At 44.5% G+C, this 12,219-nt stretch overlaps 2 protein-coding genes across 5 annotated transcripts in view; one reads left to right on the top strand and one right to left on the bottom strand.

Annotated features, from left to right (window-relative positions):
- PFKM (phosphofructokinase, muscle) overlaps positions 1-6,828 on the bottom strand; it is a 51,973-nt gene extending 45,145 nt beyond the window's left edge. Inside the window, exon 1 of one of the 3 annotated variants that reach the window (XM_066614518.1) lies at positions 6,765-6,828. In XM_066614518.1, the coding sequence (XP_066470615.1) occupies positions 6,765-6,828 (64 nt within the window). Of the gene's footprint in view, positions 1-4,221; positions 4,384-6,632; positions 6,723-6,764 lie in introns of those variants that run through there. The other 2 variants (XM_066614519.1, XM_066614517.1) reach the window with 2 other exon arrangements.
- A 203-nt stretch (positions 6,829-7,031) lies between these two features.
- The window catches only part of SENP1 (SUMO specific peptidase 1), a 52,799-nt gene continuing 47,611 nt past the window's right edge, over positions 7,032-12,219 (top strand). For both annotated transcript variants that reach the window (XM_066614740.1, XM_066614742.1), the window contains exons 1-3: positions 7,032-7,117; positions 7,631-7,707; positions 10,625-10,656. The gene's annotated coding sequence lies outside the window, so the exon portion shown is untranslated. The remainder of the gene's footprint in view (positions 7,118-7,630; positions 7,708-10,624; positions 10,657-12,219) is intronic.

Here is a 12,219-nt window from a genome sequence, read left to right as displayed (position 1 = left end):
TCCCCTACATCATAATAGTTGCAAGGCCTTTTACATGTCCCCCTTCACTTTTTTTAATTTAAGAAAAAAAGGTGAATGCCTTCAAAACAACACCTAATTTGGCCTTAAAAGATCAGTACTGTATCACTTGTTCAATGAATAAGAAATGCTGCTGCCACATTCTGGACACAATGGAAAGCAATTTCTTGGATTACCTTTTGTAGCACTAGTAGCCGTGCCATTTGGTAGAAGTTCTTGTAAAGTGCACAGGATAATGCATCTATCAGTGATTCCCAAACAGTGTTCCAGGGTATACCAGCATATCACAAGAGGGACTGAAGAAAGTAAGGCTGGAATCTTATACACACTTTCCGGGGAGTAAATCCCACTGAACACAATGGGACTTACTTCTGAGTAGACATGCCTAGGATTGCACCCCAAGTGTAATAAGATGCTATGTCAAGTGTATCCAGCACTGGAGCACAAAGGCCTGCAGAGTGGCACTGACAACCCCCATTGCCAAAATATGAGCAGTAAACATCTCCTGAGAACACTGGGACAGTGGTATAGCCCCACATGTCAGACCAGAAGAAGGTGCAACATGAGGGCCACCAAAGATGGCAGCAGTGGGAGAAGCAGCACCAGTGAGATCACAGGAGGTCACAGCCCCAACTCCTGTTTCAGTGACATTGCTTGATGCTGCCCCATTCCCTTGAAGGCTCATCCTCCAAAGGCGAAAGAACCGGGCAGCAGTGAGATCACAATGCTGCCATCACCATGGCCTTCTCTTCCAGGAGAACACAGAAGTGACATCACAATGTGACCACCGCAGGTTCAGGGGCCTCTGGTGATGCCACTGCACAGGGATTCCATGATGCAGCCTTTGTCATAGCTGCCTGATGTCCTGAAGCATCATAATGCCCAGAAAGCACAATCACATCTGTGGCAATAATCACAGATTTTCCTCATGATTTCCACCTGGTTTGGACCTTCTTATCCCCTAGGTAGGTTCCAGTGGTGCACCAGCTTCTTCAAGTGGCAGCTAAGTTGTTCTTTGAGTTGGTAAACCAAGAACTTGGATTTAGATTGTGAAGCTCACTTTATTCCCAGCAGTGGGAAATTAAAGTGGTTCAGGTGACCTCCAAGTATCCAATCCCACAAGTAAAGTCTAGTTAATCTACACAGATTATAAAAAGTTGGGTTCAATACTCCCCCTTTGCACATTTGTCCCAATTAAGAGCATCTGATGTTTAATGGGGGCTCTCTCACCCAACTGGCCAGGTCAATCTGGACAAGGGCCATCAACCTGGACAAGCACGCGTACATAGAGCAGCGAATATACCAAAGATGTTGTTAGTGGTTTGTTTTAAACTTTCCCTTTAACCTTGCTTTTAATCCTCCATGCCATCCTTTATCCAAACCATCCATCTAAATCAACCTTTGCCTTTCCATTATTCATCATTTTCTTTTTACATTACTACTTGTTCCTAAGGTGCTTTCATTATTTTAATAGTTTTCCTGTATTACTTGCCTGGCCTCAGTTCATTTGGGAGAGAGTCAGTAGCCAACCTTTCCAGGCCACCAAAATTCACTACTGTCCAGTTTTAAAGGACACCCCCAGAAATCCCCCACAGCAGCCTCCTTTTGTCTGGTTTCTGTTGGCCTTTGGGACTAGCAGCAAGAACTACCAGTCCAGTTTACAACCTGTCACAGGACGTCAGTTACTTGACCCTCTGTCCATCTAACTACCACAATATTGCTTAGCCTTTACTGACTAAAGAAAGGAAAATGCAAGATATTTGGGAGGATATTAAGGGCCCAATCCTATCCAATGCTGGTGCAGCCGCAATACAGCCCCAAGGAAAGGGAAGAAGCATTCCCTTAGCTGGTGGAGACCGCCATGAAAGCCCCCCTACTACAGGATGCAGTGCATTCCCTGTTGGCATGGCTGCACCAGTGCTGGAAAATTAGTTAGGACTTGGCCCTAACTTGGCTATGCTGCAATAGCAAAGAAGATTCCTGCCCACTGTTTTGGAAACCGGCTGACTATTTATACAGCCATTTCTCTACATGCAAGAGAATGGGTTCAATTTTAAGTTAAGGAAAACACTGTTTCAGAAGTTGGGGAAATACATCTCCCAGCCAAGAAATCAAAATATTTTCAACTGATAGTGTACACAAATGTTTGCCTGACTAGTTATTCTCTTGAAGGCAGAAGACAAGTGAAGGTAATTATATGTTCTCTGTTTTAATTGAGAATCATAGGGTCCTTTTAGAGTTAAATGCAACAGCCAATGCATAGGAAATGGCATAGGATGCATCTTGGCTGTAATCACCAGTTTGTTCCTATTGTTAGGATAATTCATAGCAAGCTAGTAAATTGCTAGTTGCCTAGCTGCCTGCAGCAATTTAAGCCTCCCTTGAAGTCAACCAAGCAAAGGCATTTTTAAAAATTGGAAGAGAGTTATTGCCCTCCCCGATCCATCCTCTGCAAACCTTCAACATACCACAAATTATACTGACATATGTACATGTAGATGCACATATCAGAGAAAGACCTCCAATTCTGAATACTTCCTCAAAGAGGAAACATTAATCGATCTGCTCTCTAACCCTTTCTTATTCAATATTATTTTATCAATGCCATCCTGGGATTATAAGGGAGCTTGCCGTAAGTAAGTGGCTTTGTAGCTTAGCTGCAGAGGTCAACTAGATGGATGCACAGTTTGGTAGCAGAAGCAACACAGATTACTGATGCCAAATCAGTCAACTATAATATCTCAATACCAAATATATGATATTTCTGGTAAGCAGCACTCGTTCTCAAGAACATTTCATATGAGCAAACCAGCACAGTGCTGTCTACTGAATGAAATGTACCATGCAACTTGCTACAAATCTATAGCTGTTCTCAGAGATTTCAGCTAGTGCCTGAAGTTGAAGGACTTCAATAATTTTGATCTCCAATTTGTGGCAGAACTTCCTCTATCTCTGACAACTCACCTGCACCTACTTGGATCATCAGCACAGATGCAAGACACATGGCCTTTCTGCCTTGGGGCAGAAGCTATTGCTCAGTGTGTCTTCTGCAAATATAGGATCCCACATTTAATCTTGAGAGATTGCCTGGCATTGACAGTTAGGAGAGTTGACAGTCAGAGTTAACAGTGCTAGGTGTGCTGAAGCAGTGTTCCAATTCAGTCTCAGGTATCTCTTTGTTTTCTTAACATTTTTCCAGGTGGTTCAACAGATAATAGTAGGTGAGAAGAACCTGAGCAACCATGCAACTATTGAGTAAAAACAGAGACTGGGGCAATTGCTGCTGGACCAAATTTCTGGGGAGCTTTCAGAATCCTTGGGAAGTAACAACCTATGAAACAGAACTGTGGAGAGCGCCCTCTTTTGGCAACTCTCATCAGTGACACAAATTGGATCAAATTCACATTCCGCCCTGAAAAGTACAGAGGACCATGGTTTCACCCTGGAGGTAGTGGTGATGGAACTATTCTAAGATGTAGGACCCCCATTTTCCTACAGAGAACAAGATGAAAGTATCAAGCAAGCCTTCAAATTCACACACAACTCTCTATTAAGTAGAACTCTCATACTCTTTCACCAACTGAAGTTGTCCCCATCAAAAGGTTATCATTTTGCCAGTTTGGCAATCGTCTTCTTAAGAAGTGCAGATTCTACCTACAAGCTTGGCACAATACTCCTGCTTTAACTAGCTCATAGGACAGTTAGGATATTCACCCTGACCCAGCAGCAGAGATCCATGTGTGAATGAAAAACAAACAGTTTGCAAAGGCCAACTACAAAGGAATTACAAAGTACTACGTTTACATTACTATAAGATTTCTCAGCATGTCTCACAGAGCTTGGCATTCAGTGTTCTCACTTACAATATTTCTTTACATCAAGTTTCCAAGCTGCCTTCTCAAGCATTCATGAAGGTCCAGACTGGGACACTTTTTAACCACTTTAAGGATTACATTATTCAATGCAGGTGATCATCTTCTTGCACTAGCTCAGGATATATTAATATTTCTCCTAACCTGTGAGGTATATTGGGCTGAGACATAGCAAATTACTGAAACCACAGTCAGCTCCTTGTCTAAATAGGGATTTGAACCATGCCAGTGCTTCCACTGTGTAGTAAATTGCTATACATAGTATGCTAACGCCCTGAGATCTTTTCAACCAACTATATCAAACAAATCTAAAATATGCATCTTCACTAACCTGCTTTCCCTTCTTTTTCTTCTGAGAACGAGTAGATGGTAAAAAAGAAGATAACAGCAGCAAATGTAAGTGACACTGAAATGAAAAAGCTGGACCCTACTACAGAGAGGTCCAGGGGCGCCCACATTACCAGAAAAAGCAAGCTTTCCTGTATGATATTTATAGATGCTATGCCTGGCCTCTAGACAGCTGGCTCTCCTGTACCTCTTCCTTATTGGTGCACATAAAAGTCATGGCCTTACATTGAAGATGTCCCAGTCATGTTGCCTTGCAGTCTACTTTAAAGGTACAAGTCCACATTCTCCTTTATATGGTGATTCCTTTTACATCAGTAAGTTTTTTGACCTCAGTGGGGCAGCACAAGAACATGATACACTCACTCTCTGCTGAATAAAGGCAATTACCAGAATTCAAGCAGGCAAATTCAGGCGTTTTGAACCAAAACCTACATCATGCAGAAATAACTGTAATATAGACTTAACCTTAGCATCAAAATTAATAGTTTGCAGAAAAGGGTCTTAAGAAGATAAAATGTTCTGCTTTCGTCCCTATTAACCAGCACTCCATCTAAATTATATGAAAGAATTACACACACAACAAGATGCATTTAGATCAGTGTTTCTCATACTGTGGGTTGGGACACACTAGGTGGGTCATGAGCCAATTTCAGGTGAGTCCCTATTCATTTCAATATTTTATTTTTAATCTATTAGACTTGATGCTACCATGGCAGCCTAGGACTGTGAAAATTTTTTCCTGCTTAATGATGTCACTTCTGGTCATGACATCACTTCCAGTGTGTCCTGACAGATTTTTATTCTAAAAAGTGGGTCCCGGTGCTAAATATGTGAGAACCACTGATTTAGATAGATGGTGATGCCATAAAGAATTCTGAACATATACCTCTTCCGTGCAAAGTGCTGCTTTATAGGAAAAGCTATGGAAAAACCACCCTCTAAGTGGTTTTGTGTCACTGATGATGTGCCACCTCTGCTCCTCCCACTCCCCAATGGACTAACTTTTCTCCCCTCCACATTTACACTTCCTCTCCATTCCCCTTTTCCAATACAGGGAATGGACAGAGAAGGAGAAGCAGTGGAGGAAAGTAGGCAGAGATGGGAGTCTGCACACCAATCTGAGGCAACTGCCTCAGTTGGTCTCGTGAATGCACCGGCCCTGTCTGTAAACCAACCCCCTCCATCATCCAGGGGAATGAGGACATATCCACTTCCTCCGACTAAAACAGCATTAAGAACAGTGTTTCTCAATGTTTATCCTCCACTATACCACTTCACATGGTCCACCTATCTGAAGTACCACCAGAAGTAACTGGTGATGACATTGGGATCATTAGAAAAGGTATTGAGAACAAAACCGCTAATATTGTAATGCCGTTGAACAAATCGATGGTAAGGCCACAGCTGGAGTATTGTGCCCAGTTCTGGTTGCCACATCTCAAAAAGAATATCGTGGAAATGGAAAAGGTGCAAAAGAGGGCAAGTAAGATGATTACTGGGCTGGGGCACCTTCCTTATGAGGAAAGGCTATGGCGTTTGGGCTTCTTCAGCCTAGAAAAGAGGCGCCTGAGGGGGGACATGATTGAGACATACAAAATTATGCACGGGAAGGATAAAGTGGATAGAGAGATGCTCTTTACACTCTCACATAACACCAGAACCAGGGGACATCCACTGAAATTGAGTGTTGGGCAAGTTAGGACAGACAAAAGAAAATATTTCTTTACTCAGCATGTGGTTGGTCTGTGGAACTCCTTGCCACAGGATGTGGTGACAGCATCTGGCCTAGATGCCTTTAAAAGGGGATTGGACAAGTTTCTAGAGGAAAAATCCATTACAGGTTACAAGCCATGATGCTATGTATAACCTCCTGATTTTAGAAATGGGCTATGTCAGATGCAAGGGAGGGCACCAGTATGAGGTCTCTTGTTATCTGGTGTGCTCCCTGGGGCATTTGGTGGGCCACTGTGAGATACAGGATTAGATGGGCCTATGGCCTGATCCAGTGGGGCTGTTCTTATCTTCTTATGGGACTTACTTCAAAGTAGGCATACACAGGATTGGGCTCCAAGGCTGACATCCATCCACACTTACCTGAGAGTAAGACCACTGACTCTAATGGGACTTACATCTGAGTAGACATGCATAGGGTTGGGCTCTGAGGCTGCAGTCCTGTCCACACTTTCCTGGGAGTAAGCCCATTGACTAGTGGGACTGACTTCAGAGTAGGCATGCAGGCTGCTAAGGCTGGTGCAGCCTCGACTGCTAGAGGGACAAAGAAGCAGCTGCAGGAGGAGATGCCACTGCAAACCGGAGCACCGCTGCTCGGAGGCAGCCTCCACCCCTGAGCTCCGCATGCAGCGGGAGCGGGGCTGCAGCTGAAGCCATTCATACCCTGCTTGCGGGAGCCGCCTGCCACCGGGGCTCTCCTGCCGCTCCTCCTGAATTGAACCGGGCTGCTGCGCGCTCTTTGTCTCGCTCCGCATCTAACTCAGAGACGTCGTACCCTTATACTACAGTACTTACGGGAGAAAAAAAACACACGCGCAGCGACCTCACGCGCACACTGCTTCGCCGAACCGCGGCGCATGCGCACTCGACGCACACCACATTCCCTCCCGAGGGCTTTTGCCTCGCTAACTCGTGCGCATGCGCACACGCGCTCCCTCGGTCCGTCTTCTCCCCGCTCTTGTTCTTCTGCCGGAAGAGGCAAGAGGACCACCGACCGGGAAGTGACTTCCGTTTCCGGCTGTCTTGACGTTCCCGCCTCTTCGAATCCGGTTGGGAAAGAAAGAAAGACGGGACGCATGAGAGAGAGGCGCTCCTTTCATTTTCCCTCGGCGGCTCTTCTGCCTTTGTCGTCCTCGTCGTTGCTTCCGGTAAGGGGGGGGATGTCTGGGTATGGTCACCATGGTAATAGCTTTCCCCCCCGCTTCTCTGCCCCCCCGTTGCCACCCGTGCGACCAGCTCCTGCTTTGTCTCTGCCTTCAGCTTCCCGTGGGCAAGTCCAGCCGTCGCCTCTGCTTGCCTGTCAGTCGAGGCCAGCCGGGCTCAGGGCTGAACTTGGAGCTGCTGGCCTGGAAGTGAGTGTCCCCCGTGGGTCAGGCTTGGCTGCCTTGTTGGGTCTCTGCAGGGGAAGTCCTGTAGCCTGGAGGGCCTTGGGAAACCTCTTTGCCCTGCTGTGAACTAAACATTCTCAGGGGGCTGTGGGACACCCACTTGGCTCCTCTTGGCCCCAACATTCCCATCTTCAGAATGGGTTGAGGCGAGGGTGGCCTGCCTGCAGGTCTGTTGTGTGTGTGGCGCTAGGAGCCGTCAACGTGCCCTCCTGCGCTGAGCATCTCTTTCCGACTTCCACCCACCAGTGTCTCTTTCCCATGTTTCCCCCTCAGGTCCTGGAGGACGAGGCTGAGTAGTCTTCCTTCTCTTCTGCCCTGCTGCTATCTTCTTCAGGGGTCCCTCATGTAAGGTAAGTGGAGTTAATTGGACAGAAAGCATCAGGGTACTGTTATTTTGGACAAGGGCAGCTTTTCTCACCTCTCCTGAAGCATGGCATGACAAGCAGTACCTGCCTCCAGCACTGACAGAGGTGTGGGAGTTCTCACCGCTGCTGCTGCTTGACATTCTAAAGCGGATTTGGATGAACGCTGGAGTGTATAGTCACAGGAGGTGGATGTGCAACACAATGACTTAAGTTTGTTGGGCTGAACAGTGACTACCGGTTCAAGTGTCCTAACGTCACTGATAAGTAGTTCATCACCTACTGGCTCTTTCCATATTTTAAAGCAGGGGTCTCCAAACCCCGGCCCGGAGGCCAGATGCGGCCCCCGGCGAGCCTTTTATCCAGCCCGCAGTCAGCCTCTGACCCCCTGAGAGTCCCTGGCCCAGCTGACCAAACAACCAGAGTTGTGCTTGTGGGGTGGGGGAATGGGAGTTCATTTAAGTGTGCGCTTTATTTCTTGGGCTCTGTTCGTGCTTGGAGAAGTCCTGGACATTTGAGCCCATTCATTCATCTAAGTTCCTTCTCTAATGTATTTATTTAAATTTTATAGATAATTGTTTTTTCTGGCCCTCAACACTGTGCCAGATATTTGATACGGACCTTCAGCCAAAAAGTTTAGAGACCCCTGTTTTAAAGAATCTCCATGAGATGGTATGAGCTCCTACTATTTCCCTATGGTGTGCCCAGACGTTCACACCTAGGGCTGGCTATGTTTTTTTCTGGCAGAACTTCTGTGCCATTGTGAAGTATAAGATGGGCAGATATTCAGCAGGTGCAATTTTTCCCATCACTGCAAGGGAAAGCTTCATTTGCTGAATTTGGATAACGACACATTAAACTTACTTTTTAACCTTTTAATTTTTAATTAACACCATGCTTCCCTTTTGGCAAGCTGCTGCGCGGGGGGAATAAAGTAGTTGTATATGTATCAACTTCTTTGAATAATTTGTTTGTAAGACTTTTATGCTGATCAAATGAGAAAAGTAAACAACATGTCTCATGTTCTTTAAAACTGTCTAAGTACTTCTTTCAAGTATGTGTTATTGTAAGGAACATCCTCTACTTGTTATCTTTTTTTTTCATCATAAGGAACAATGGAAAAGTGACAGAACAAGATTGTAACTGCTGACTGGCTACTGACAGTACTTCATGCTATCCTTCCCATTCTTACTAACTGAAGCCATAATTCTGGAGCTTCTTCCATATTCCTATTATCTTAATTATGAGTGCCCATGTGCTTCTTCTCTTGTCTGTTAAGACATATTTGCTATTGTCCACATAAGAATTTTACAGTATTAGTTGCCTTTGCAGCTTCACCCTTTCAGGCATTCTTGAAACCGGAGTCTTTTTCTTTGACGAAGAACTGCTCTGCATTTTGTCTGTTTCTTTTCTAATGTAGCACGTGGAGGTCTTGTTAATACTTTCCCTGGTCTTAATTAGCTGCCTGACATCCTTCCTACAGTTTTCTTGCTTTCTTACCTGAATTTCCTCTTGTTCTTAATGACGCCACGCCCAGTTGCCTCTCGCATAACTTCCCCAAATTATGTCAATCCTCCCTGCCATTTCCCTTTTTTGCATAAGCCTTTTGACTTTTTCAGTAGCAATGGGAATTTTAACTTGATTCTCCTGCTTTTGTCCCTCAAATCTATTGGTGATAACCTAAACTTGTGACTTCTGTATATGACATTGCTTGAAAAAAGATCTCGTTAGGTCTTTTCCTTACTTTGCTCAGTTTTCTCACCTTTTCCCAGACTGTGGTAAGTGGTGGGGGATGTCAGTTTTACTTAAAGCCCAATCCTATCCAACATTCTAGCGTGGTGCATAAATGTTCCCTTATCTTGAGGAGCCTCTGTGACTGCCCATCCACCACAAGATGCAGCACCTGGCTGTCTCAGCGCTAGAAGTTTGGTTAGGATTGAACCCTCAGTCTGGAAAGAATGTACAACTAGGAAACAATACCAAAAAACTTAGGGTAATTGTTCTAGTTTTGCATTCTTTAATTATTCTGTCAGAATGCCAGATGCAAGGGAGGGCACCAGGATGAGATCTCTTGTTATCTGGTGTGCTCCCTGGGGCATTTGGTGGGCCGCTGTGAGATACAGGAAGCTGGACTAGATGGGCCTATGGCCTGATCTAGTGGGGCTGTTCTTATCCTAATTGTGAGAACAAATGGGAATATTGGAGCAGGGGGGAAGAGGAAATGACAACACACCCGACAACATATCTTGTGCTGTTCTTGTTTTGACAAAACAACCTATCCTTGATGTAGTAAAGTAGTTCATTTCTTTGCAAAATCAGCATAATGCAGAGCTCTTACATAGGCAATGACATTTTGAAAAACCAGTTTCACCTTCAACTTTTTGTTGCATCAGAGAATGTGGGAGGATGAGAGCATGGCATAGATACAAATTTCCCTTAGCATAGGGATGTCAAACTTGTTTCATACAGAGTGCTGAGGTTAGCATTCATGGTGTCTGCTGAGGGCCAGAAGTGGCATCATTAAGCCAAAGGAACATCATTAAGCAGATGATGGCCTGAAATAAGCACTTCATTCCTACATAGATCCTTATTAACTAAATATGACAGAAAATAAAATGTGCAAATCTTGTTCATATTTTCAAGATATGAGAGAGCCCAATGATCAAGCTGAGAGAGACCAGTTGTAACAGGGCTAGATTGATTGCTTCCAGAGGCTGCATTTATCCCGTGGGCCTTGTTTGACACTCCTGCCTTAGCGTCTCTGTTGTGATACGAGTGTAAACAATATATATTGCATCTGCTCTTATTTGTTACATTGGTTGCTGTATTCTTACATTTGATTTGATGGTTGCTTTGTTTTGTGGTCGGTTTTTGCTTGATGTTCTATTTTCTTTATTTTTTATAGGCTTCCTTGAGCTTTCTACTGGGTTGGAAAAGGTAGGATAAAATTTTTTTTAAATAATAAAAGTGTTATTGTTTATGCTTTTTAACAAAAAAAAGTTCACAAAGTGGTTTACAGACAGAATCAAATAATTAAATATCTCCCTGTCCCAAAAGGGCTCACAATCTAAAAAGATGCAGAAGAACTCCAGCAAACAGTCACTGAAAAGATACTGTACTGGGGTGAAAAGGGACAGTTACTTTTCCCCTGCTCAATATTAGGAGCACACTTGAAAAAGTGCTTCTTTACCCAGTTCGCAGGGCAAAATTCAATAAACAAATCATATTGCCGAGGCATTGTACATCCAAGAATTTGACTGACTTGACCTCAGTCATCCTGACACTATTTAATCAGAAATATTTTTTAAACATTTTAGTCAGCAATTTTTGAAAAAAAAACTGTATGCTATCTTTCTCAATGGAATGTGCAATTAAGTGATCCATATCTATATATGTGACCTAGGCTTATTTGTTTCTTGTTTTCTTTAAAAATAAATTGAAACAGATGAGAACAGTTTCTTGCAGCCAGTACTGGGAGAGATTCCTAACTGTAGCACATGCAAGGTGGCCTCACTGTTACTGCAGGAACGTTTTGGGTGGAAACTATGACAGACTGACAGAAAAACAAGAAAGGGATCCTGAAACCCCCTTTTTGCTTGGTAACATTACCATGGCTACTTTCTATAACACTGGATTTGTCAGGTTAGCGCTTGGTCCCCAGCAAACAACACTGACATAGCAGGATTTCTTAAAAAGAATTTTACTATAAACTTTAGAACAGTAAGGTAAAAATTGTTATGCAGGATTGACAGAGACCAATGAAACCAATGTAAGTTCAAGGCTTTTATTGTGAGGAATGGAACCTGACCCAAATAACAACAACCTTGCTCCAAATTCCCCAATTGAGTGAGGACCTGAGGCAGGCAGGAGGCAGCAGGACTTGAGGCAAAGGCTGGCTGGTTGCTCCCTGGCTCTCAGTGGCTCTCCCAGGGGCTCCTTGCTCTCTCCCTCCTTTGGCTTGATCTCCTCAGCTCTCAGGTTTCAGCTCTGCTCTGCAGCTCCTTCTCTCCCAGCTTGCCTGGCGATCTTTCTTCCTCTGCAGAGCTTGCTCTCCAAGGCTCCTCACAGCAGCTCTTCCCTGGTGGTCTCTGTCTGCTCTCTGCTTGTGCAGCCCCTTTTATAGGCCTCTGCACACAACAGCCTCTACCTTCCCTCCACTGGTACTGCAGCCTCCTCTCCTGCAGCAGTTTTCCCTCAGGTCCTCCTCAGACTGAGCCCAAGTTTTACACATAACAACATTAACATATTTTCTGCAGGAGGTTTGCTCCTCAGTGGGACTTTCAGATGGTCTTCAGGGAATGCTTCTCATATACCTCAGCTCTTTCCAACAATCTGCTCAGCAGCTTTTCCTCAGAGCCACTGCCTCTCTCCCCCACATTCTTTTCCAACTGCCTCTTTTAACTGCTCTTTCTTAACATTCCAACTGCCATTCCAACTTCTTTTCCCCAACTGCCATTCCACCACACAAAGTTCTTCTTTCCTAGAATGCCTCCTTGTTCC

Source organism: Tiliqua scincoides, chromosome 2, assembly GCF_035046505.1.
Source record: "Tiliqua scincoides isolate rTilSci1 chromosome 2, rTilSci1.hap2, whole genome shotgun sequence".
Classification (NCBI taxonomy): domain Eukaryota; kingdom Metazoa; phylum Chordata; class Lepidosauria; order Squamata; family Scincidae; genus Tiliqua; species Tiliqua scincoides.
The sequence above is the reverse complement of the archived record's forward strand: the minus strand, read 5'-3'. Positions and strand labels throughout refer to the sequence as shown.